Source organism: Gadus macrocephalus, chromosome 12 (assembly GCF_031168955.1).
Source record: "Gadus macrocephalus chromosome 12, ASM3116895v1".
Taxonomy (NCBI): domain Eukaryota; kingdom Metazoa; phylum Chordata; class Actinopteri; order Gadiformes; family Gadidae; genus Gadus; species Gadus macrocephalus.
In genome coordinates, this window is record NC_082393.1 from 8,628,098 (window position 1) to 8,655,736 (window position 27,639).

A 27,639-nucleotide genomic window follows, 5' to 3' on the forward strand; every position below is an offset into this window, starting at 1 on the left:
TTGGTGGAAACTTTGTGGTGCCCATCTGTAGCGTATATTTCTACAATTTCTAAAAGCACACTGAACCACCATGTTGCCTTGTCGTTCAATTGCGCTTCTGTCCCACGCTTCTCTGTTTACGTTCTTCTGTCGTGATTCGGTTACAAAACTAACCGGCGCATAGTAAAATTCCGCTTCTGCTGAGAAAGTAGTCCCTCGATGATTCATGCGATGCAAGGTTAGTTTTATTTCTAACATTATTCTATCAACACAGACATTTAAATCTATAGTCTGGCGTTATAATTGATTCACCTCGGGTGTACTGTGGAGTGGGTAACACTGTTTTTAATAGCAGGCTAGCATTGCCCGTTGACGTGCGCTAGCCTAGCACCAGCGAACTCTGCAACTAGAAAGAATGAATGAAATGGGTTGAAAACTGTCTCCAGTGATAAAGAATACCAAAGCTCACTTGGGAATCAGGCCCTATGTCCAAAATTCCGAACTACCCCTTTAATGTAAACGCAAGTGATTCAACCCGAATTACCATAACCATCTCTTACCTAATACCTAACCTAAACCATCTCAAACCTTAATTTACCCTTAGTCTAAATTTAAAAATGTCTAACCTAAGCTATTAACCTCAGGGACAGTTTCATCCCACGGGCCATAAGACTACTGAACTCCTAAGCTAGGCCTACTTAGCTCACCACTATGACACTTTATAACTTGCCACTTTATACCAGTCGACATCTGGATAAACACGTCTGTTTACATTTTACATTTATTTAGTTTTGCATTTAGGTCCCTGCTCTCCTTCTTGTGTTCCTCTTATACACTTACTTTTTATTATTATTACTATTATTATTATATATATTTTTTATTATTTAAGTCTCAGCTTCCCTACTTGTGTTTCTCATATACCTTATGTTCTCTTATATTGCATTGTTGGAGGAGGACAAGACTAAAGAATTTAATTGCCAGCGACTGCTCTGTAATTGTTGTGCATATGACAATAAAACCATCTTGAATCTTGAACCTTACCTTACTTATCTCACCCAACTAATATTTTGCTTTCACATCTTCAAAAAATACCACATTTTATTGACGCTAATTTAATTGCAAGTCATTGTATTGGCCTGCCAAATCGTGCAAGACACCCCCGCCCATAGTATTTTTAATCGGTCATTTAAAGATAAGCAATCATTTGAACGATTAGATCAAATTATTAGATCGTTAAAAAGAATATATATAGTATAAAAATACGTAACTTATAATACCAACAATTAAGCCAATATTCAAAGAGACAGATCTTTATTTTGTAATAGAACATAGTTACAAAATCAGAAGCAATAGGGCCTACACTAAAAGAGTTAAAAAATAGATCTACACTAAACGACAATATCAGAAAGAGCCACACTTAAAATCCTTTAATTAAGACGAAAATCTGCTAATTTCAGATTTGCACAAAAATATGTTACCCATCATAACCAATTCCCAAACATTGAAAGGAAAACATGAAGCATACGAGAAATACCCCTGAAAATAATTGATATGCAAACAATAAGATATTCCTAAACTCAGTTTAAGAGAAACTATTATTAAGCATGCTCTTTATTTGAACTTTCTTACCTTTTGATTTAAAAAATAATAATGTAATGCTGCAGCTCAAGAGCTGAAATGTTCAAACATTAGCCATGTATTCTTAGACTAATACAACACAATCATTTTAATATTTCTAGTGTGAATGTATGCATGTATCGTGTTTATGTATTAATGAGGCCAGGTTAAGAAGTATAATTGTATAGAAACTGAATGGTATTTAATTCAAACCCTAACCCTATAGAGCAGAACTGGAAGAGAAAGAGGACAGGCTGTAGCTGGTGCTACTAATTTGTTCAGATACTGAGGAGGTGGGAGTGCCTAGGTCTACACTGCTCCTACGGGAAGCCACTCGTGAGCTACTCCTAGAGCATGTCCTTGATCCCGGGGCAGAAGAGATACTATAGGGACTGCTGATACCTCTAGAGGACATGCTAGATGCCTGCAACATCCGGACCCCAGTTGTCTCCTCCAATAAGCAATTATCCAGTGCCTCCTTGTAGGAGATCTTCAATTTGGTCTTGGGGCATGTTAGGTTCTTTGAATGGCGTCTTGAGTCTTGAAGCTTTTGGGCTGTGCTTTCATCTAACCAACCAATGTTCAGGGCATCTTCTATAGTTCTCCTACAACCTAGTTCTGGGTCAAAGAGTCCCCCTGTCACAAATTGGTATTCCATAAACCTCTGGCCTGCCTCATATGGCAGCCACTTTTCTTTCATGGCCTCCGCAGCAGACAACTTACTTTTAACCCTCACATTTTCAAATCCAACATATGCTTTTTCGGCTGACTTAAGTAGGGGGGCCAATTTGTCATCTATCAGGCCCAAAATACAGGCTTCCTTGATTCCATGCCTCTGACCATTACTGGGGTCAACAATGCCTCCAGTACATGCCTGGGCCTCAAGCATTCTTTGCGCAGTGATAGAATCCACAATGCCACGATTCCGAGCCTCCAAAATTGGTATCTTCTCTAGATTGTCTGCATCGAAGATTGCTCCTACGGGTTCCTGTTCACCAATAGTTTCATCAGTGGAGCTTACAATGACAGAAACACCGGATAAGTGCTTCAGGGTCTCTGCTGAGGTTGAGACCTCTCTGCTGACAATACTACTGGATCCTGAAACTGTTGTAGTTCTTGTTGTGGTACATTTTCCAAAATTTTGTGATAAAGGCCTTGTTGAAATTGAAGAACATTTAGCAGATGTGACTGTGTCTCCCGGGTTGCCTTGATTTAGAAGTGATGATGATGAGGATGACAAAGATAATGATAATTTTGAAAATCTTTGTCTCTTTCCGGCGATGATGGCTGCAAACTCATTGAGGGAAATGCTTTGGGATGTGTACTGCTCATATATTGATTGATCAATTACACCTTGTTCAAGTAGCTCACTGATGTTATACTCTTTTCCAGTTTTCCTGTCAACAATCAACATTCGGGAAGACCCATCTGGTGAAGTGGTGGTGATCTCCTCCCACTCACACTCCTGCATGGATAACTCAATATAGGTATCATAGTCTATTAGACCTGTGTTAAGTGCTTCCCGTACTGTCATCTCTCTGTTAGTATCTGGATCAACAATAATCACCCTCCTCTTTCTCAGAGTGTTTCTCTGAGTGGAATGCTGTTGGTCGTTGTTGTCCAGGATAGGCAACAAGATAAGGCCTGTGTTCTCATCAACTATGCAGCGTTGCTTGAGCTCCATGTAAGTATGTTTTTCATCTGTGTTAGGATCACAATAGCCTTTAGTGTCATCCCCTTCATCAGCTAGAATCTGGTAAATCTCTGCATTAAAGTAGCCTCTCTTGTAGGCTACATTCACGTCAATACGATGGCTGTGTATGGGATCAATTATTCCCCCACTGGCAATCTGAGCCTCAAGCAAGCGTATACCAAGGCCTCTCTCCATTAGACCTCTTTCCATGGTCTCAAAGATGGACATCATTTTGTCAGAGTCGGGCAGTTTATAGCCAGTCACAGCCCTCTCGGCTGATAATAGCTTGTCTTTAAACTCTGGCCCTACCAGTCCTCTATTGAGGGCATCCGTGACAGTGAGGTTAATATTTTTAACAGGGTCGACCACAAAGCCTGAGGCAGCTTGTGCCTCTAGGAGCTCTAGTGTGGTGCCAGGAGCTAACAGTCCTTCTTTCATGGCCTCATATATAGGCATAACCCTATTGCTTGTCTCATCATAGACCCCTGCAATACAGGTTGACCCCCTTAAATAGGATTGCAGGCGTTGCTCAATATCCTGGATGGTCAATATACCCTCCCTTATATTTTCTACATCTGAATTTTCCAGAAGGTTAGCATCTACCAGGTCTGATAAGGACACTTTACCTCTAAGACCTTGGACTGTCAATGGGTTATGGGGGGCAGGGAGAAGCAAGAGGCCTGTAGTGGGATTTAGCTTGCATTTTCTCTTCAGTGACACATAGTTAGTTTTATGTTGTGTGTTTGGGTCAAGAAAGCAATCTGGGATTGAGTTAAGGTCATTGTACAATTCCTTATCTATAATATTCCGATCCATAGCTATGTCCCTGGGTAGGAACACACCTAAGAAAGGGTCTAGAATACCTCCAACAGACTCCTGAGCCTGTAGAATTCGCAGAGCTGTGTCTTTGTCAATTAATCCCTTTCTCATGGCCTGGCTTGCTGTCAGAAGCTTAGATGTATTTGGGTCCTGATACCCAAGAGCAGCTGCTTCAACTGATGACAGTCTTGATCTATCATGAGGGTCTATGACTCCTTTAGAATAAGCCTCCTCTACAGTTAGCTTTTGATCTGTTCTGGGGTCAATAATGTAGCCTGTGGCAGCTTGAGCTTCCAGTAAAAAGATTGCACTGTCTGCAGAAATTATTTCCCTATTCCGAGCCTCTGTAAAGGACATTTTTCCAAGAGGTCCAGCAGCTATTCCCCCGATAGATCCTGTCCCCTTCAGATGCAATTTCTTGTCCACAGAGACATCAGAAACAGTTTTCTTTCCTTCCAACAGTAGGTTAAAGGTTTTCTTGTCCAGAAGACCACAATCCAGTAACTGCTGGGCTGTGACAGTCTTACGAATGCCATCAAAGATAAGTTTGGTTGAGTCTTGCTGTTTGGAGATAGGAAGCCGTAATAGGGTTGAGTGAGATACAGTTTTGGACCGTGTTTTCGAAGACTCATTGATAGCACTCTTCTCCGTTTCTGTGTCCATGTAATCCTCAGGATGTTGTTTCTTGGTATCTGAAAATGACATTTTGCCTTGATTTCCAGCAATCACAGTAGCTATGACCCCAGTACCCTTAAGATTGACTGTTTGGGTTGTAGACACCATTGTAACAGTTTTCTCCTCTGTCTCCAGCCGTTCAATTGTGGTCTTTTCGGTTTGCATTCGGTCCACAATTCCCTTCTTCGTCGCTTCAAACACCGATATAGGCTTAGCAGTGCTCCGCGGAATGTAGCCAATCGCAGCAGATTCTGCTGCTAACAACCTGTCTCTAGCTTCAATAGCAACCTCCCCTTTGTCACATGCTTCCTTTACATTCAGCTTCTGATTGGTTCTAGGATCAATAATGTCGCCTGTACAAGCCTGGGCCTCCAGTCGAATATTTGCACAATCCTCCAGAAGGAGACCTTTCTTTTTGGCTTCTACAAAGAACTTTTGGCCTTGATTTCCAGCAATAGCTTCAGCTATGGGTTCAGTCCCCTCAAAAGTATACTTTTTGTTTGTAGATACTTCCAGGACCGATATCTTCCCAGTAAATTGCTGGGTGAAACTGGGTTTGTCAAGTAGATCGCATTCTAGCAACTGCTGGGCTGTGACTGGCTGGCGGACACCCTCAAAAATGTGTGTGGTTGGGTCTATCTTTACAAAGATAGGCAGAAGCAGAAGACCTGTTTCTGGTTCAGTCTTGCACCTTCTCTTCAATGACTCATAGGTAACACCCCTTTCAGTGTCTGGGTCCACGTAACACTCAGGCTGTTGGATTAAGGAGCGTTTTAGCTCTTCATCAATGAGTTTATGTTTTACCGCAATATCTCTGGGTAGGAAAATACTAATCACTGGGTCAAGAATGCCTCCTGCAGATTCTTGAGCCTGAAGCAGAGTTAATGCAGTTTTCTTGTCTACAAGTCCCTTCTTCATGGCTTCAAACACGGAAAGAGGCTTGGCTGTGCTACGATCAGTGTAACCAACGGCAGCGAATTCTGCTGCTAACAACCGTTCTCTATCTTCCTTAGCCACCAACCCTTTGTTACATGCTTCCACTACAGTCAGTTTCTCATTGGTTTCAGGATCAATGATGTGGCCCGTGGCAGCCTGGGCCTCCAAAAGCTTGTTAGCACTATCAATTGGAATGAGTCCCTGTTTCTTGGCTTTTGCGAAGGACATTTTGCCTCGATCTCCAGCAATCACAGCAGCTATGACCCCAGTACCCTTAAGACTGACTTTCTTAGCCGTAGATACCTCCTGCATAGTTTTCTCCTTTTTCAAAAGCTGGTTAAATGTTGGCTTGTCTAATACTTCGCAATCAAGCAACTGCTGTGCTGTGACTGGCTTGCGGATACCATCAAAGATTAGTTTCTTGGGATCTTGCGTTTCAGAGATAGGCAGAAGCAGAAGACCTGTTTCCGGTTCAGTCTTGCACCTTCTCTTCAATGACTCATAGGTTACACACTTTTCAGTGTCTGGGTCCACGTAGCACTCGGGCTGTTGGATTAGGGAGCGTTTCAGCTCTTCATCAATGAGTTTGCGTTTTACTGCAATATCTCTGGGTAGGAAAATACTATTCACTGGGTCAAGAACGCCTCCTGCAGATTCTTGAGCCTGAAGCAGAGTTAGTGCAGTTTTCTTGTCCACAAGTCCCTTCTTCATGGCTTCAAACACGGAAAGAGGCTTGGCTGTGCTTCGATCAGTGTAACCAATGGCAGCGAATTCTGCTGCTAACAACCGTTCTCTATCTTCCTTAGCCACCAACCCTTTGTTACATGCTTCCACTACAGTCAGTTTCTCATTGGTTTCAGGATCAATGATGTGGCCCGTGGCAGCCTGGGCCTCCAAAAGCTTGTTAGCACTGTCAATTGGAATGAGTCCCTGTTTCTTGGCTTTTGCAAAGGACATTTTGCCTCGATCTCCAGCAATCACAGCAGCTATGACCCCAGTACCCTTAAGACTGACTTTCTTAGCCGTAGATACCTCCTGCATAGTTTTCTCCTTTTTCAAAAGCTGGTTAAATGTTGGCTTGTCTAATACTTCGCAATCAAGCAACTGCTGTGCTGTGACTGGCTTGCGGATACCATCAAAGATTAGTTTCTTGGGATCTTGCGTTTCAGAGATAGGCAGAAGCAGAAGACCTGTTTCCGGTTCAGTCTTGCACCTTCTCTTCAATGACTCATAGGTTACACACTTTTCAGTGTCTGGGTCCACGTAGCACTCGGGCTGTTGGATTAGGGAGCGTTTCAGCTCTTCATCAATGAGTTTACGTTTTACTGCAATATCTCTGGGTAGGAAAATACTATTCACTGGGTCAAGAACGCCTCCTGCAGATTCTTGAGCCTGAAGCAGAGTTAGTGCAGTTTTCTTGTCCACAAGTCCCTTCTTCATGGCTTCAAACACGGAAAGAGGCTTGGCTGTGCTTCGATCAGTGTAACCAATGGCAGCGAATTCTGCTGCTAACAACCGTTCTCTATCTTCCTTAGCCACCAACCCTTTGTTACATGCTTCCACTACAGTCAGTTTCTCATTGGTTTCAGGATCAATGATGTGGCCCGTGGCAGCCTGGGCCCCCAAAAGCATGTTAGCACTATCAATTGGAATGAGTCCCTGTTTCTTGGCTTTTGCGAAGGACATTTTGCCTCGATCTCCAGCAATCACAGCAGCTATGACCCCAGTACCCTTAAGACTGACTTTCTTAGCCGTAGATACCTCCTGCATAGTTTTCTCCTTTTTCAAAAGCTGGTTAAATGTTGGCTTGTCTAATACTTCGCAATCAAGCAACTGCTGTGCTGTGACTGGCTTGCGGATACCATCAAAGATTAGTTTCTTGGGATCTTGCGTTTCAGAGATAGGCAGAAGCAGAAGACCTGTTTCCGGTTCAGTCTTGCACCTTCTCTTCAATGACTCATAGGTTACACACTTTTCAGTGTCTGGGTCCACGTAGCACTCGGGCTGTTGGATTAGGGAGCGTTTCAGCTCTTCATCAATGAGTTTACGTTTTACTGCAATATCTCTGGGTAGGAAAATACTATTCACTGGGTCAAGAACGCCTCCTGCAGATTCTTGAGCCTGAAGCAGAGTTAGTGCAGTTTTCTTGTCCACAAGTCCCTTCTTCATGGCTTCAAACACGGAAAGAGGCTTGGCTGTGCTTCGATCAGTGTAACCAATGGCAGCGAATTCTGCTGCTAACAACCGTTCTCTATCTTCCTTAGCCACCAACCCTTTGTTACATGCTTCCACTACAGTCAGTTTCTCATTGGTTTCAGGATCAATGATGTGGCCCGTGGCAGCCTGGGCCCCCAAAAGCATGTTAGCACTATCAATTGGAATGAGTCCCTGTTTCTTGGCTTTTGCGAAGGACATTTTGCCTCGATCTCCAGCAATCACAGCAGCTATGACCCCAGTACCCTTAAGACTGACTTTCTTAGCCGTAGATACCTCCTGCATAGTTTTCTCCTTTTTCAAAAGCTGGTTAAATGTTGGCTTGTCTAATACTTCGCAATCAAGCAACTGCTGTGCTGTGACTGGCTTGCGGATACCATCAAAGATTAGTTTCTTGGGATCTTGCGTTTCAGAGATAGGCAGAAGCAGAAGACCTGTTTCCGGTTCAGTCTTGCACCTTCTCTTCAATGACTCATAGGTTACACACTTTTCAGTGTCTGGGTCCACGTAGCACTCGGGCTGTTGGATTAGGGAGCGTTTCAGCTCTTCATCAATGAGTTTACGTTTTACTGCAATATCTCTGGGTAGGAAAATACTATTCACTGGGTCAAGAACGCCTCCTGCAGATTCTTGAGCCTGAAGCAGAGTTAGTGCAGTTTTCTTGTCCACAAGTCCCTTCTTCATGGCTTCAAACACGGAAAGAGGCTTGGCTGTGCTTCGATCAGTGTAACCAATGGCAGCTAATTCTGCTGCTAACAACCGTTCTCTATCTTCCTTAGCCACCAACCCTTTGTTACATGCTTCCACTACAGTCAGTTTCTCATTGGTTTCAGGATCAATGATGTGGCCCGTGGCAGCCTGGGCCCCCAAAAGCATGTTAGCACTATCAATTGGAATGAGTCCCTGTTTCTTGGCTTTTGCGAAGGACATTTTGCCTCGATCTCCAGCAATCACAGCAGCTATGACCCCAGTACCCTTAAGACTGACTTTCTTAGCCGTAGATACCTCCTGCATAGTTTTCTCCTTTTTCAAAAGCTGGTTAAATGTTGGCTTGTCTAATACTTCGCAATCAAGCAACTGCTGTGCTGTGACTGGCTTGCGGATACCATCAAAGATTAGTTTCTTGGGATCTTGCGTTTCAGAGATAGGCAGAAGCAGAAGACCTGTTTCCGGTTCAGTCTTGCACCTTCTCTTCAATGACTCATAGGTTACACACTTTTCAGTGTCTGGGTCCACGTAGCACTCGGGCTGTTGGATTAGGGAGCGTTTCAGCTCTTCATCAATGAGTTTACGTTTTACTGCAATATCTCTGGGTAGGAAAATACTATTCACTGGGTCAAGAACGCCTCCTGCAGATTCTTGAGCCTGAAGCAGAGTTAGTGCAGTTTTCTTGTCCACAAGTCCCTTCTTCATGGCTTCAAACACGGAAAGAGGCTTGGCTGTGCTTCGATCAGTGTAACCAATGGCAGCTAATTCTGCTGCTAACAACCGTTCTCTATCTTCCTTAGCCACCAACCCTTTGTTACATGCTTCCACTACAGTCAGTTTCTCATTGGTTTCAGGATCAATGATGTGGCCCGTGGCAGCCTGGGCCCCCAAAAGCATGTTAGCACTATCAATTGGAATGAGTCCCTGTTTCTTGGCTTTTGCGAAGGACATTTTGCCTCGATCTCCAGCAATCACAGCAGCTATGACCCCAGTACCCTTAAGACTGACTTTCTTAGCCGTAGATACCTCCTGCATAGTTTTCTCCTTTTTCAAAAGCTGGTTAAATGTTGGCTTGTCTAATACTTCGCAATCAAGCAACTGCTGTGCTGTGACTGGCTTGCGGATACCATCAAAGATTAGTTTCTTGGGATCTTGCGTTTCAGAGATAGGCAGAAGCAGAAGACCTGTTTCCGGTTCAGTCTTGCACCTTCTCTTCAATGACTCATAGGTTACACACTTTTCAGTGTCTGGGTCCACGTAGCACTCGGGCTGTTGGATTAGGGAGCGTTTCAGCTCTTCATCAATGAGTTTACGTTTTACTGCAATATCTCTGGGTAGGAAAATACTATTCACTGGGTCAAGAACGCCTCCTGCAGATTCTTGAGCCTGAAGCAGAGTTAGTGCAGTTTTCTTGTCCACAAGTCCCTTCTTCATGGCTTCAAACACGGAAAGAGGCTTGGCTGTGCTTCGATCAGTGTAACCAATGGCAGCGAATTCTGCTGCTAACAACCGTTCTCTATCTTCCTTAGCCACCAACCCTTTGTTACATGCTTCCACTACAGTCAGTTTCTCATTGGTTTCAGGATCAATGATGTGGCCCGTGGCAGCCTGGGCCTCCAAAAGCTTGTTAGCACTATCAATTGGAATGAGTCCCTGTTTCTTGGCTTTTGCGAAGGACATTTTGCCTCGATCTCCAGCAATCACAGCAGCTATGACCCCAGTACCCTTAAGACTGACTTTCTTAGCCGTAGATACCTCCTGCATAGTTTTCTCCTTTTTCAAAAGCTGGTTAAATGTTGGCTTGTCTAATACGTCGCAATCAAGCAACTGCTGTGCTGTGACTGGCTTGCGGATACCATCAAAGATTAATTTCTTGGGATCTTGCGTTTCAGAGATAGGCAGAAGCAGAAGACCTGTTTCCGGTTCAGTCTTGCACCTTCCCTTCAATGACTCATAGGTTACACACTTTTCAGTGTCTGGGTCCACGTAGCACTCGGGCTGTTGGATTAGGGAGCGTTTCAGCTCTTCATCAATGAGTTTACGTTTTACTGCAATATCTCTGGGTAGGAAAATACTATTCACTGGGTCAAGAACGCCTCCTGCAGATTCTTGAGCCTGAAGCAGAGTTAGTGCAGTTTTCTTGTCCACAAGTCCCTTCTTCATGGCTTCAAACACGGAAAGAGGCTTGGCTGTGCTTCGATCAGTGTAACCAATGGCAGCGAATTCTGCAGCTAACAACCGTTCTCTATCTTCCTTAGCCACCAACCCTTTGTTACATGCTTCCACTACAGTCAGTTTCTCATTGGTTTCAGGATCAATGATGTGGCCCGTGGCAGCCTGGGCCTCCAAAAGCATGTTAGCACTATCAATTGGAATGAGTCCCTGTTTCTTGGCTTTTGCGAAGGACATTTTGCCTCGATCTCCAGCAATCACAGCAGCTATGACCCCAGTACCCTTAAGACTGACTTTCTTAGCCGTAGATACCTCCTGCATAGTTTTCTCCTTTTTCAAAAGCTGGTTAAATGTTGGCTTGTCTAATACTTCGCAATCAAGCAACTGCTGTGCTGTGACTGGCTTGCGGATACCATCAAAGATTAGTTTCTTGGGATCTTGCGTTTCAGAGATAGGCAGAAGCAGAAGACCTGTTTCCAGTTCAGTCTTGCACCTTCTCTTCAATGACTCATAGGTTACACACTTTTCAGTGTCTGGGTCCACGTAGCACTCGGGCTGTTGGATTAGGGAGCGTTTCAGCTCTTCATCAATGAGTTTACGTTTTACTGCAATATCTCTGGGTAGGAAAATACTATTCACTGGGTCAAGAACGCCTCCTGCAGATTCTTGAGCCTGAAGCAGAGTTAGTGCAGTTTTCTTGTCCACAAGTCCCTTCTTCATGGCTTCAAACACGGAAAGAGGCTTGGCTGTGCTTCGATCAGTGTAACCAATGGCAGCGAATTCTGCTGCTAACAACCGTTCTCTATCTTCCTTAGCCACCAACCCTTTGTTACATGCTTCCACTACAGTCAGTTTCTCATTGGTTTCAGGATCAATGATGTGGCCCGTGGCAGCCTGGGCCTCCAAAAGCTTGTTAGCACTATCAATTGGGATGAGTCCTTGTTTCTTGGCTTTTGCTAAGGACATTTTGCCTCGATCTCCAGCAATCACAGCAGCTATGACCCCAGTACCCTTAAGACTGACTTTCTTAGCCGTAGATACCTCCTGCATAGTTTTCTCCTTTTTCAAAAGCTGGTTAAATGTTGGCTTGTCTAATACTTCGCAATCAAGCAACTGCTGTGCTGTGACTGGCTTGCGGATACCATCAAAGATTAGTTTCTTGGGATCTTGCGTTTCAGAGATAGGCAGAAGCAGAAGACCTGTTTCCGGTTCAGTCTTGCACCTTCTCTTCAATGACTCATAGGTTACACACTTTTCAGTGTCTGGGTCCACGTAGCACTCGGGCTGTTGGATTAGGGAGCGTTTCAGCTCTTCATCAATGAGTTTACGTTTTACTGCAATATCTCTGGGTAGGAAAATACTATTCACTGGGTCAAGAACGCCTCCTGCAGATTCTTGAGCCTGAAGCAGAGTTAGTGCAGTTTTCTTGTCCACAAGTCCCTTCTTCATGGCTTCAAACACGGAAAGAGGCTTGGCTGTGCTTCGATCAGTGTAACCAATGGCAGCGAATTCTGCTGCTAACAACCGTTCTCTATCTTCCTTAGCCACCAACCCTTTGTTACATGCTTCCACTACAGTCAGTTTCTCATTGGTTTCAGGATCAATGATGTGGCCCGTGGCAGCCTGGGCCTCCAAAAGCTTGTTAGCACTATCAATTGGGATGAGTCCTTGTTTCTTGGCTTTTGCTAAGGACATTTTGCCTCGATCTCCAGCAATCACAGCAGCTATGACCCCAGTACCCTTAAGACTGACTTTCTTAGCCGTAGATACCTCCTGCATAGTTTTCTCCTTTTTCAAAAGCTGGTTAAATGTTGGCTTGTCTAATACTTCGCAATCAAGCAACTGCTGTGCTGTGACTGGCTTGCGGATACCATCAAAGATTAGTTTCTTGGGATCTTCCGTTTCAGAGATAGGCAGAAGCAGAAGACCTGTGTCCGGTTCAGTCTTGCACCTTCTCTTCAATGACTCATAGGTTACACACTTTTCAGTGTCTGGGTCCACGTAGCACTCGGGCTGTTGGATTAGGGAGCGTTTCAGCTCTTCATCAATGAGTTTACGTTTTACTGCAATATCTCTGGGTAGGAAAATACTATTCACTGGGTCAAGAACGCCTCCTGCAGATTCTTGAGCCTGAAGCAGAGTTAGTGCAGTTTTCTTGTCCACAAGTCCCTTCTTCATGGCTTCAAACACGGAAAGAGGCTTGGCTGTGCTTCGATCAGTGTAACCAATGGCAGCGAATTCTGCAGCTAACAACCGTTCTCTATCTTCCTTAGCCACCAACCCTTTGTTACATGCTTCCACTACAGTCAGTTTCTCATTGGTTTCAGGATCAATGATGTGGCCCGTGGCAGCCTGGGCCTCCAAAAGCATGTTAGCACTATCAATTGGAATGAGTCCCTGTTTCTTGGCTTTTGCGAAGGACATTTTGCCTCGATCTCCAGCAATCACAGCAGCTATGACCCCAGTACCCTTAAGACTGACTTTCTTAGCCGTAGATACCTCCTGCATAGTTTTCTCCTTTTTCAAAAGCTGGTTAAATGTTGGCTTGTCTAATACTTCGCAATCAAGCAACTGCTGTGCTGTGACTGGCTTGCGGATACCATCAAAGATTAGTTTCTTGGGATCTTGCGTTTCAGAGATAGGCAGAAGCAGAAGACCTGTTTCCGGTTCAGTCTTGCACCTTCTCTTCAATGACTCATAGGTTACACACTTTTCAGTGTCTGGGTCCACGTAGCACTCGGGCTGTTGGATTAGGGAGCGTTTCAGCTCTTCATCAATGAGTTTACGTTTTACTGCAATATCTCTGGGTAGGAAAATACTATTCACTGGGTCAAGAACGCCTCCTGCAGATTCTTGAGCCTGAAGCAGAGTTAGTGCAGTTTTCTTGTCCACAAGTCCCTTCTTCATGGCTTCAAACACGGAAAGAGGCTTGGCTGTGCTTCGATCAGTGTAACCAATGGCAGCGAATTCTGCTGCTAACAACCGTTCTCTATCTTCCTTAGCCACCAACCCTTTGTTACATGCTTCCACTACAGTCAGTTTCTCATTGGTTTCAGGATCAATGATGTGGCCCGTGGCAGCCTGGGCCTCCAAAAGCTTGTTAGCACTATCAATTGGGATGAGTCCTTGTTTCTTGGCTTTTGCTAAGGACATTTTGCCTCGATCTCCAGCAATCACAGCAGCTATGACCCCAGTACCCTTAAGACTGACTTTCTTAGCCGTAGATACCTCCTGCATAGTTTTCTCCTTTTTCAAAAGCTGGTTAAATGTTGGCTTGTCTAATACTTCGCAATCAAGCAACTGCTGTGCTGTGACTGGCTTGCGGATACCATCAAAGATTAGTTTCTTGGGATCTTCCGTTTCAGAGATAGGCAGAAGCAGAAGACCTGTGTCCGGTTCAGTCTTGCACCTTCTCTTCAATGACTCATAGGTTACACACTTTTCAGTGTCTGGGTCCACGTAGCACTCGGGCTGTTGGATTAGGGAGCGTTTCAGCTCTTCATCAATGAGTTTACGTTTTACTGCAATATCTCTGGGTAGGAAAATACTATTCACTGGGTCAAGAACGCCTCCTGCAGATTCTTGAGCCTGAAGCAGAGTTAGTGCAGTTTTCTTGTCCACAAGTCCCTTCTTCATGGCTTCAAACACGGAAAGAGGCTTGGCTGTGCTTCGATCAGTGTAACCAATGGCAGCGAATTCTGCTGCTAACAACCGTTCTCTATCTTCCTTAGCAACCACCCCTTTGTCACATGCTTCCACTACAGTCAGTTTCTCATTGGTCTCAGGATCAATGATGTGGCCCGTGGCAGCCTGGGCCTCCAAAAGCTTGTTAGCACTATCAATTGGAATGAGTCCCTGTTTCTTGGCTTTTGCTAAGGACATTTTGCCTCGATCTCCAGCAATCACAGCAGCTATGACCCCAGTACCCTTAAGACTGACTTTCTTAGCCGTAGATACCTCCTGCATAGTTTTCTCCTTTTTCAAAAGCTGGTTAAATGTTGGCTTGTCTAATACTTCGCAATCAAGCAACTGCTGTGCTGTGACTGGCTTGCGGATACCATCAAAGATTAGTTTCTTGGGATCTTGCGTTTCAGAGATAGGCAGAAGCAGAAGACCTGTTTCCGGTTCAGTCTTGCACCTTCTCTTCAATGACTCATAGGTTACACACTTTTCAGTGTCTGGGTCCACGTAGCACTCGGGCTGTTGGATTAGGGAGCGTTTCAGCTCTTCATCAATGAGTTTACGTTTTACTGCAATATCTCTGGGTAGGAAAATACTATTCACTGGGTCAAGAACGCCTCCTGCAGATTCTTGAGCCTGAAGCAGAGTTAGTGCAGTTTTCTTGTCCACAAATCCCTTCTTCATGGCTTCAAACACGGAAAGAGGCTTGGCTGTGCTTCGATCAGTGTAACCAATGGCAGCGAATTCTGCTGCTAACAACCGTTCTCTATCTTCCTTAGCCACCAACCCTTTGTCACATGCTTCCACTACAGTCAGTTTCTCATTGGTTTCAGGATCAATGATGTGGCCCGTGGCAGCCTGGGCCTCCAAAAGCTTGTTAGCACTATCAATTGGAATGAGTCCCTGTTTCTTGGCTTTTGCAAAGGACATTTTGCCTCGATCTCCAGCAATCACAGCAGCTATGACCCCAGTACCCTTAAGACTGACTTTCTTAGCCGTAGATACCTCCTGCATAGTTTTCTCCTTTTTCAAAAGCTGGTTAAATGTTGGCTTGTCTAATACTTCGCAATCAAGCAACTGCTGTGCTGTGACTGGCTTGCGGATACCATCAAAGATTTGTTTCTTGGGATCTTGCGTTTCAGAGATAGGCAGAAGCAGAAGACCAGTTTCCGGTTCAGTCTTGCACCTTCTCTTCAATGACTCATAGGTTACACACTTTTCAGTGTCTGGGTCCACGTAGCACTCGGGCTGTTGGATTAGGGAGCGTTTCAGCTCTTCATCAATGAGTTTACGTTTTACTGCAATATCTCTGGGTAGGAAAATACTATTCACTGGGTCAAGAATGCCTCCTGCAGATTCTTGAGCCTGAAGCAGAGTTAGTGCAGTTTTCTTGTCCACTAGTCCCTTCTTCATGGCTTCAAACACGGAAAGAGGCTTGGCTGTGCTTCGATCAGTGTAACCAATGGCAGCGAATTCTGCTGCTAACAACCGTTCTCTATCTTCCTTAGCAACCACCCCTTTGTCACATGCTTCCACTACAGTCAGTTTCTTATTGGTTTCAGGATCAATGATGTGGCCCGTGGCAGCCTGGGCCTCCAAAAGTTTGTTAGCACTATCAATTGGAATGAGTCCTTGTTTCTTGGCTTCTGCTAAGGACATTTTGCCTCGATCTCCAGCAATCACAGCAGCTATGACCCCAGTACCCTTAAGACTGACTTTCTTAGCCGTAGATACCTCCGGCATAGTTTTCTCCTTTTTCAAAAGCTGGTTAAATGTTGGCTTGTCTAATACTTCGCAATCAAGCAGTTGCTGCGCTGTGACTGGCTTGCGGACACCATCAAAGATTATTTTGTTTGGGTCTTGCTTTCCAGAAATAGGCAGAAGTAGCAGACCTGTGTCATATTCAGTCTTGCACCTTCTCTTCAATGAGTCATATGTAACATCCTTCTCAGTTTCAGGGTCTATGTAACACTCTGGCTGCTGTTTTAGACAGCGTGTCAGCTCTTCATCAATAAGTTTTCCATTTATTGCGGTATCCTTGGGTAGGAAAACACTGTTCACCGGGTCCAGAATGCCTCCTGCAGATTCTTGAGCCTGAAGCAGAGTAAGGGCGGTTTTCTTGTCCACAATACCCTTTTTGAGGGCTTCAAACACTGAAAGACACTTTGCGGTTGTCCGATCAGTATAACCAATTGCAGCAGATTCTGCCGCTAACAACCGTTCTCTATCTTCCTTAGCCACCACCCCTTTGACACATGCTTCCTCTACAGTCAGTTTTGTATTTGTTTCAGGATCAATGATGTGGCCTGTTGCAGCCTGCGCCTCCAATAGCTTATTAGCACTATCGGTTGGAATAAGTCCTAGCTTCTTGGCTTCTGCAAATGAAATTTTGCCGTGATCTCCAGCTATCACAGCAGCTATGGCCCCAGTACCCTTAAGACTAGTCTTTTTGTCTTTGGATACGTCTGGAATAGTTTTCTCCTTCTTCAATAGCTGATTAAATGTGGGCTTGTCTAACACACCACAAACAAGCAATTGCTGTGCGGTGACTGGCTTGCGGACACCATCAAAGATGAGTTTGTTTGGGTCTTGCTTTCCAGAAATAGGCAAAAGTAGAAGACCTGTGTCATATTCAGCCTTGCACCTTCTCTTCAATGACTCATATGTAACATCCTTCTCAGTGTCTGGGTCTATGTAACACTCTGGCTGCTGGTTTAGAGAGCGTTTCAGCTCTTCATCGATAAGTTTTCGTTTTATTGCGGCATCTTTGGGTAGGAAAACACTGTTCTCCGGGTCCAGAATGCCTCCTGCAGATTCTTGAGCCTGAAGCAGAGTAAGGGCTGTTTTCTTGTCCAAAATTCCCTTATTCAGGGCTTCAAACACTGAAAGAGGCTTGGCTGTTGTTCGATCAGTGTAACCAATTGCAGCAGATTCTGCCGCTAACAACCGTTCTCTATCTTCCTTAGCCACCACCCCTTTTACACATGCTTCCTCTACAGTCAATTTTGTATTTGTTTCAGGATCAATGATGTGGCCTGTTGCAGCCTGCGCCTCCATTAGCTTATTAGCACTATCGGTTGGAATTAGTCCTTGCTTCTTGGCTTCTGCAAATGACATTTTGCCGTAATCTCCAGCTATCACAGCAGCTATGGCCCCAGTACCCTTAAGACTAGTCTTTTTGTCTTTGGATACGTCTGGAATAGTTTTCTCCTTCTTCAATAGCTGATTAAATGTGGGCTTGTCTAACACACCACAATCAAGCAATTGCTGTGCGGTGACTGGCTTGCGGACACCATCAAAGATGAGTTTGTTTGGGTCTTGCTTTCCAGAAATAGGCAAAAGTAGCAGACCAGTGTCATATTCAGTCTTGCACCTACTCTTCAATGAGTCATATGTAACATCCTTCTCAGTTTCAGGGTCTATGTAACACTCTGGCTGCTGTTTTAGACAGCGTGTCAGCTCTTCATCAATAATTTTTCCTTTTATTGCGGTATCCTTGGGTAGGAAAACACTGTTCACCGGGTCTAGAATACCTCCTGCAGATTCTTGAGCCTGAAGCAGAGTAAGGGCGGTTTTCTTGTCCACAATTCCCTTATTCAGGGCTTCAAACACTGAAAGAGGCTTGGCTGTTGTTCGATCAGTGTAACCAATTGCAGCAGATTCTGCCGCTAACAACCGTTCTCTATCTTCCTTAGCCACCACCCCTTTTACACATGCTTCCTCTACAGTCAATTTTGTATTTGTTTCAGGATCAATGATGTGGCCTGTTGCAGCCTGCGCCTCCATTAGCTTATTAGCACTATCAGTTGGAATTAGTCCTTGCTTCTTGGCTTCTGCAAATGACATTTTGCCGTAATCTCCAGCTATCACAGCAGCTATGGCCCCAGTACCCTTAAGACTAGTCTTTTTGTCTTTGGATACGTCTGGAATAGTTTTCTCCTTCTTCAATAGCTGATTAAATGTGGGCTTGTCTAACACACCACAATCAAGCAATTGCTGTGCGGTGACTGGCTTGCGGACACCATCAAAGATGAGTTTGTTTGGGTCTTGTTTTCCAGAAATAGGTAAAAGTAGCAGACCTGTGTCATATTCAGTCTTGCACCTTCTCTTCAATGACTCATATGTAACATCCTTCTCAGTTTCAGGGTCTATGTAACACTCTGGCTGCTGTTGTAGACAGCGTTTCAGCTCTTCATCAATAAGTTTTCCTTTCATTGCGGTATCTTTGGGTAGGAAAACACTGTTCACCGGGTCTAGAATACCTCCTGCAGATTCTTGAGCCTGAAGCAGAGTAAGGGCGGTTTTCTTGTCCACAATACCCTTTTTGAGGGCTTCAAACACTGAAAGACACTTAGCGGTTGTCCGATCAATATAACCAATTGCAGCAGATTCTGCCGCTAACAGCCGTTCTCTATCTTCCTTAGCCACCACCCCTTTGACACATGCTTCCTCTACAGTCAGTTTTGTATTTGTTTCAGGATCAATGATGTGGCCTGTTGCAGCCTGCGCCTCCAATAGCTTATTAGCACTATCGGTTGGAATAAGTCCTTGCTTCTTGGCTTCTGCAAATGAAATTTTGCCGTGATCTCCAGCTATCACAGCAGCTATGGCCCCAGTACCCTTAAGACTAGTCTTTTTATCTTTGGATACGTCTGGAACCGTTTTCTCCTTCGTCAATAGCTGATTAAATGTGGGCTTGTCTAACACACCACAATCAAGCAATTGCTGTGCGGTGACTGGCTTGCGGACACCATCAAAGATTAGTTTGTTTGGGTCTTGCTTTCCAGAAATAGGCAAAAGTAGCAGACCTGTGTCATATTCAGTCTTGCACCTTCTCTTCAATGACTCATATGTGACATCCTTCTCAGTGTCTGGGTCAATGTAACACTCTGGCTGCTGGTTTAGTGAGCGTTTCAGCTCTTCATCGATAAGTTTTCGTTTTATTGCGGCATCTTTGGGTAGGAAAACACTGTTCACCGGGTCTAGAATGCCTCCTGCAGATTCTTGAGCCTGAAGCAGTGTGAGGGCGGTTTTCTTGTCCACAATTCCCTTATTCAGGGCTTCAAATACTGAAAGAGGCTTGGCTGTTGTCCGATCATTGTAACCAATTGCAGCAGATTCTGCCACTAACAACCGTTCTCTATCTTCCTTAGCCACCACCCCTTTGACACATGCTTCCTCTACAGTCAGTTTTGTATTTGTTTCAGGATCAATGATGTGGCCTGTTGCAGCCTGCGCCTCCAATAGCTTATTAGCACTATCGGTTGGAATAAGTCCTTGCTTCTTGGCTTCTGCAAATGAAATTTTGCCGTGATCTCCAGCTATCACAGCAGCTATGGCCCCAGTACCCTTAAGACTAGTCTTTTTATCTTTGGATACGTCTGGAACCGTTTTCTCCTTCGTCAATAGCAGATTAAATGTGGGCTTGTCTAACACACCACAATCAAGCAATTGCTGTGCGGTGACTGGCTTGCGGACACCATCAAAGATTAGTTTGTTTGGGTCTTGCTTTCCAGAAATAGGCAAAAGTAGCAGACCTGTGTCATATTCAGTCTTGCACCTTCTCTTCAATGACTCATATGTGACATCCTTCTCAGTGTCTGGGTCAATGTAACACTCTGGCTGCTGGTTTAGTGAGCGTTTCAGCTCTTCATCGATAAGTTTTCGTTTTATTGCGGCATCTTTGGGTAGGAAAACACTGTTCACCGGGTCTAGAATGCCTCCTGCAGATTCTTGAGCCTGAAGCAGTGTGAGGGCGGTTTTCTTGTCCACAATTCCCTTATTCAGGGCTTCAAATACTGAAAGAGGCTTGGCTGTTGTCCGATCATTGTAACCAATTGCAGCAGATTCTGCCACTAACAACCGTTCTCTATCTTCCTTAGCCACCACCCCTTTGACACATGCTTCCTCTACAGTCAGTTTTGTATTTGTTTCAGGATCAATGATGTGGCCTGTTGCAGCCTGCGCCTCCAATAGCTTATTAGCACTATCAGTTGGAATTAGTCCTTGCTTCTTGGCTTCTGCAAATGACATTTTGCCGTAATCTCCAGCTATCACAGCAGCTATGGCACCAGTACCCTTAAGACTAGTCTTTTTGTCTTTGGATACGTCTGGAACCGTTTTCTCCTTCGTCAATAGCTGATTAAATGTGGGCTTGTCTAACACACCACAATCAAGCAATTGCTGTGCAGTGACTGGCTTGCGGACACCATCAAAGATGAGTTTGTTTGGGTCCTGCTTTCCAGAAATAGGCAAAAGTAGAAGACCTGTGTCATATTCAGTCTTGCACCTTCTCTTCAATGACTCATATGTTACATCCTTCTCAGTGTCTGGGTCTATGTAACACTCTGGCTGCTGGTTTAGAGAGCGTTTCAGCTCTTCATCAATAAGTTTTCCTTTTATTGCGGCATCTTTGGGTAGGAAAACACTGTTCACCGGGTCTAGAATGCCTCCTGCAGATTCTTGAGCCTGAAGCAGAGTAAGAGCGGTTTTCTTGTCCACAATACCCTTTTTGAGGGCTTCAAACACTGAAAGACACTTTGCGGTTGTCCGATCATTATAACCAATTGCAGCAGATTCTGCCGCTAACAACAGCTCTTTATCTTCCTTAGCCACCACCCCTTTGACACATGCTTCCTCTACAGTCAATTTTGTATTTGTTTCAGGATCAATGATGTGGCCTGTTGCAGCCTGCGCCTCCAATAGCTTATTAGCACTATCAGTTGGAATTAGTCCTTGCTTCTTGGCTTCTGCAAATGACATTTTGCCGTAATCTCCAGCTATCACAGCAGCTATGGCCCCAGTACCCTTAAGACTAATCTTTTTGTCTTTTGATACGTCTGGAATAGTTTTCTCCTTCTTCAATAGCTGATTAAATGTGGGCTTGTCTAACACACCACAATCAAGCAATTGTTGTGCGGTGACTGGCTTGCGGACACCATCAAAGATGAGTTTGTTTGGGTCTTCCTTTCCAGAAATAGGCAAAAGTAGCAGACCTGTGTCATATTCAGTCTTGCACCTTCTCTTCAATGACTCATATGTGACATCCTTCTCAGTGTCTGGGTCAATGTAACACTCTGGCTGCTGGTTTAGTGAGCGTTTCAGCTCTTCATCGATAAGTTTTCGTTTTATTGCGGCATCTTTGGGTAGGAAAACACTGTTCACCGGGTCTAGAATGCCTCCTGCAGATTCTTGAGCCTGAAGCAGTGTGAGGGCGGTATTCTTGTCCACAATTCCCTTATTCAGGGCTTCAAATACTGAAAGAGGCTTGGCTGTTGTCCGATCATTGTAACCAATTGCAGCAGATTCTGCCACTAACAACCGTTCTCTATCTTCCTTAGCCACCACCCCTTTGACACATGCTTCCTCTACAGTCAGTTTTGTATTTGTTTCAGGATCAATGATGTGGCCTGTTGCAGCCTGCGCCTCCAATAGCTTATTAGCACTATCAGTTGGAATTAGTCCTTGCTTCTTGGCTTCTGCAAATGACATTTTGCCGTAATCTCCAGCTATCACAGCAGCTATGGCACCAGTACCCTTAAGACTAGTCTTTTTGTCTTTGGATACGTCTGGAACCGTTTTCTCCTTCGTCAATAGCTGATTAAATGTGGGCTTGTCTAACACACCACAATCAAGCAATTGCTGTGCGGTGACTGGCTTGCGGACACCATCAAAGATGAGTTTGTTTGGGTCCTGCTTTCCAGAAATAGGCAAAAGTAGCAGACCTGTGTCATATTCAGTCTTGCACCTTCTCTTCAATGACTCATATGTTACATCCTTCTCAGTGTCTGGGTCTATGTAACACTCTGGCTGCTGGTTTAGAGAGCGTTTCAGCTCTTCATCAATAAGTTTTCCTTTTATTGCGGCATCTTTGGGTAGGAAAACACTGTTCACCGGGTCTAGAATGCCTCCTGCAGATTCTTGAGCCTGAAGCAGAGTAAGAGCGGTTTTCTTGTCCACAATACCCTTTTTGAGGGCTTCAAACACTGAAAGACACTTTGCGGTTGTCCGATCATTATAACCAATTGCAGCAGATTCTGCCGCTAACAACAGCTCTTTATCTTCCTTAGCCACCACCCCTTTGACACATGCTTCCTCTACAGTCAATTTTGTATTTGTTTCAGGATCAATGATGTGGCCTGTTGCAGCCTGCGCCTCCAATAGCTTATTAGCACTATCAGTTGGAATTAGTCCTTGCTTCTTGGCTTCTGCAAATGACATTTTGCCGTAATCTCCAGCTATCACAGCAGCTATGGCCCCAGTACCCTTAAGACTAATCTTTTTGTCTTTGGATACGTCTGGAATAGTTTTCTCCTTCTTCAATAGCTGATTAAATGTGGGCTTGTCTAACACACCACAATCAAGCAATTGCTGTGCGGTGACTGGCTTGCGGACACCATCAAAGATGAGTTTGTTTGGGTCTTGCTTTCCAGAAATAGGCAAAAGTAGCAGACCTGTGTCATATTCAGTCTTGCACCTTCTCTTCAATGACTCATATGTAACATCCTTCTCAGTGTCTGGGTCTATGTAACACTCTGGCTGCTGGTTAAGAGAGCGTTTCAGCTCTTCATCGATAAGTTTGCCTTTTATAGCGGTATCTCTGGGTAGGAAAACACTGTTCACCGGGTCTAGAATGCCTCCTGCAGATTCTTGAGCCTGAAGCAGTGTGAGGGCGGTTTTCTTGTCCACAATTCCCTTATTCAGGGCTTCAAATACTGAAAGAGGCTTGGCTGTTGTCCGATCATTGTAACCAATTGCAGCAGATTCTGCCGCTAACAACCGTTCTCTATCTTCCTTAGCCACCACCCCTTTGACACATGCTTCCTCTACAGTCAGTTTTGTATTTGTTTCAGGATCAATGATGTGGCCTGTTGCAGCCTGCGCCTCCAATAGCTTATTAGCACTATCAGTTGGAATTAGTCCTTGCTTCTTGGCTTCTGCAAATGACATTTTGCCGTAATCTCCAGCTATCACAGCAGCTATGGCCCCAGTACCCTTAAGACTAATCTTTTTGTCTTTGGATACGTCTGGAATAGTTTTCTCCTTCTTCAATAGCTGATTAAATGTGGGCTTGTCTAACACACCACAATCAAGCAATTGCTGTGCGGTGACTGGCTTGCGGACACCATCAAAGATGAGTTTGTTTGGGTCTTCCTTTCCAGAAATAGGCAAAAGTAGCAGACCTGTGTCATATTCAGTCTTGCACCTTCTCTTCAATGACTCATATGTAACATCCTTCTCAGTGTCTGGGTCTATGTAACACTCTGGCTGCTGGTTTAGAGAGCGTTTCAGCTCTTCATCAATAAGTTTGCCTTTTATTGCGGTATCTCTGGGTAGGAAAACACTGTTCACCGGGTCTAGAATGCCTCCTGCAGATTCTTGAGCCTGAAGCAGTCTAAGGGCGGTTTTCTTGTCCACAATTCCCTTATTCAGGGCTTCAAACACTGAAAGAGGCTTGGCTGTTGTCCGATCATTGTAACCAATTGCAGCAGATTCTGCCGCTAACAACCGTTCTCTATCTTCCTTAGCCACCACCCCTTTGACACATGCTTCCTCTACAGTCAATTTTGTATTTGTTTCAGGATCAATGATGTGGCCTGTTGCAGCCTGCGCCTCCAATAGCTTATTAGCACTATCGGTTGGAATAAGTCCTAGCTTCTTGGCTTCTGCAAATGATATTTTGCCGTGATCGCCACCTATCACAGCAGCTATGGCCCCAGTACCCTTAAGACTAGTCTTTTTGTCTTTGGATACGTCTGGAATAGTTTTCTCCTTCGTCAATAGCTGATTAAATGTGGGCTTGTCTAACACACCACAATCAAGCAATTGCTGTGCGGTGACTGGCTTGCGGACACCATCAAAGATGAGTTTGTTTGGGTCCTGTCTGCCAGAAATAGGCAGCAGTATCAGGCCTGTGTGAGATTCGGTCTTGCATCGTCTCTTCAAAGACTCATAGGTAACACCCTTCTCAGTTTCTGGGTCAATGTAATACTCAGGTTGCTGGTTTAGAGCGTGTTTCAGCTCTTCATCAAGAAGGTTATGTTTTATGGCTGTATCCTTGGGGAGGAAAACACTTTTCACAGGGTCTAGAATGCCTCCAGCTGATTCTTGGGCCTGAAGCAGTGTTAGTGCAGTTTTCATGTCCACCAGTCCCTTCTTTATGGCGTCAAATACTGACAAAGGCCTTGACGTGCTACGATCATTGTAGCCAATAGCAGCAGCTTCTGCTGCTAACAACCTCTCTCTATCTTCCTTAGCCACCACCCCTTTATCACATGCTTCTTCCACAGTCAGACTGTGATTGCTTTTAGGATCAATAATGTGGCCTGTGGCTGCTTGAGCCTCTAATAACAGATCAGCGCTCTCTTTTGAAAGTAGACCTTGTTTCTTGGCATCATCAAAGGACATTTTGCCTACCTTTCCAGCGATTACCCCACTAATGCATCCAGTACCTTTTAGACTGTCTCTCTTGATCAGAGAAACTTGTGGTACAGTTTTTTCTCCTTTTACTAATTCTTTAAATGTTGGCTTGTCCAGAACACCACAATCAAGCAGCTGCTGTGCGTTGACCGGCTTGCGGACACCATCAAAGATGATTAAGCTTGGGTCTTGCTTTTCAGATATAGGCAGCAGTATCAGACCTGTGTGAGATTCGGTCTTGCATCTTTTCCTCAAAACTTCATAGGGAACACCCATCTCAGTTTCTGGGTCAATGTAATACTCAGGTTGCTGGTTTAGAGCGTGTTTCAGCTCTTCATCAAGAAGTTTATGTTTTATGGCTGTATCCTTGGGGAGGAACACACTCTTCACAGGGTCTAGAATGCCTCCTGCAGATTCTTGCGCCTGAAGCAGAGTAAGTGCGGTTTTCTTGTCCACAATTCCCTTCTTCATGGCTTCAAACACTGATAGATGCTTAGCTGTTCTACGATCATAGTAGCCAATAGCAGCAGCTTCTGCTGCCAGCAACCTGTCTCTATCTTCCCTTGCTACCACCCCTTTGTCACATGCTTCCTCTACAGTCAGATTTTGATTGGTTCTAGAATCAATGATGTGGCCTGTGGCAGCCTGGGCCTCCAGTAGCATATTAGCACTCTCTGGTGGAACAAGACCTTGCTTTTTGGCCTCTGCAAAGGACATTTTGACTTGATTGCCAACTATCACAGCGGCAATGGGCCCATTCCCCTTAAGACTAACTATTTTGTCGGTAGACACCTCTGATACAGTTTTCTCTCCTGTGCATAGCTCTTTAAATGTTGGCTTGTCTATCACACCACAATCAAGCAACTGCTTTGCTGTGACCGGCTTTCGAACCCCATCAAATACCAAATTGGACGGGTCTAGCCTTTGAGGGACAGGAAGGAGCAGTAGTCCTGTGTTTGGCTCTGTTTTGCATCTTCTTTTAAGTGATCCATAGCTGGCACCTTGCTCTGTTGTTGGGTCCAAGTAGAGCGCAGGCCTTTGATTCAAAGCCTTGTCCATTTGCTCATTGATCAGATCACGCTCGTAGGCAATGTCTTTTGGGACGAAAACACTAAGAATGGGATCTAGAAAACCACCTGTAGACTCCTGTGCTTGAATCAGACGCAGTGCTGTGTTGTTGTCAATCAATCCTTTCTTCATTGCCTGGAATGCTGATAACGGTTTCCCTGTGCCACGATCATGGTAGCCAACAGCAGCTGCCTCAGAAGCAAGCAATCTCTGCCGGTCGTTTTCAGCCACCAATCCTTGGTCGCAGGCCTCCTCCACTGTCAACTTCTGATTTGTTATGGGATCAATCATGTGACCTGTGGCAGCTTGGGCATCCAAAAGAAGATCAGCACAATCGAGAGGAAGAAGATCTTTTTCTTTGGCTTCACTCAGGGACATTTTACTTAAGGGCCCAGAAAGGGACACTGTACCTTTTGCACTTGCAATAATTACTCCAGCAATAGGTCCAGTCCCTTTGAGAATTATCTTTTTGTCAACAGACACATCTTGGACGCTTATTTCCCCTTTCAACAGTTGATCTAACATTGGTTTATCCAACACACCACAATCATTTAACTGCTTTGCTGTAACTGGTTTGCGTACACCGTCAAACACCAGTTTGGATGGGTCTAGCTTTTTGGAGACTGGAAGAAGCAGTAATCCTGTGTTTGGCTCTTTTTGGCATCTCCTTTTCAGTGATATATAGCTGGCACCCAGTTCTGTCTCTGGGTCCATGTAGAGCTCAGGCCTCTGATTCAAAGCCCGATAAATATCCTCATTGATCAGATCACGCTCAATGGCAATGTCTTTTGGGAGGAATACACTAAGCGTGGGATCTAGAATGCCACCTGTACACTCCTGTGCTTGAAGTAGACGCAGTGCTGTGCTTTTGTCAATCAATCCTTTCTTCATTGCCTGGAATGCTGATAGCGGTTGCCCTGTTCCAGGATCATGGTAGCCCACAGCAGCTGCCTCAGCAGCAAGCAATCTCTGCCGGTCATTTTCATCAACCAATCCTTGGTCGCAGGCCTCCTCCACTGTCAACTTCTGATTCAGTCTAGGATCAATCATGTGCCCTGTGGCAGCTTGGGCATCCAAAAGAAGATCAGCACAATCCAGAGGAATAAGGTTTCCTTTTTTGGCTTCAGTCAGGGACATTTTACTTAAGGGCCCAGACAAGGAGAATGTACCTTTCTGACTTGCTATCACTACCCCAGCAATGGGTCCAGTCCCTTTAAGAATTACCTTTTTGTCAACAGACACAGCCGGGACCCTCTTTTTCCCTTCCAACAGTTTGTTAAATGTTAGTTCATCCAACACACCACAATCATGTAACTGTTTTGCTGTGACTGTTTTGCGTACACCATCAAAGATAAGGTTTGGAGGCTCTTTCACTGCCTTTAGGTCAGTCGCCATTGTTTTTCTTGAAATAATCACCTCTGAGTCCTTTCTTAGCCTCTGTATCTCACCTTTAAGGTCATTTATCTCCTGTTCAAAGCGATCCTTGTCAGAGTCGTGCTGTCTTGTTTGGCTCTCCTTGCTGTCATATTTGTCCTTCAAGAACCTAAATTCATTCTTTAGCCTATCGTTCTCTTCCTGTAGACGTTGTTTGATGTGGCACTCCGATTCCAGAGATAGCTTGATGCGCTCAAGATCCTCCGTAGTCTGCAAATAGGAAA

The 27,639-nt window shown here is 44.7% G+C and overlaps 1 protein-coding gene across 2 annotated transcripts in view; it reads right to left on the reverse strand.

Moving 5' to 3' along the window:
- Positions 1-1,273: 1,273 nt before the first annotated feature.
- LOC132469993 (epiplakin-like) overlaps positions 1,274-27,639 on the reverse strand; it is a 55,096-nt gene continuing 28,730 nt past the window's right edge. The window contains exons 24-25 of one of the 2 annotated variants that reach the window (XM_060068135.1): positions 11,307-27,625; positions 1,274-10,577 (exon numbers count right to left, since the gene is read on the reverse strand). In XM_060068135.1, coding sequence (XP_059924118.1) covers positions 1,817-10,577; positions 11,307-27,625 — 25,080 coding nt within the window. In that variant the 3' untranslated portion in view covers positions 1,274-1,816. Of the gene's footprint in view, positions 27,626-27,639 lie in introns of both variants that reach the window. The other variant, XM_060068134.1, reaches the window with a different exon arrangement.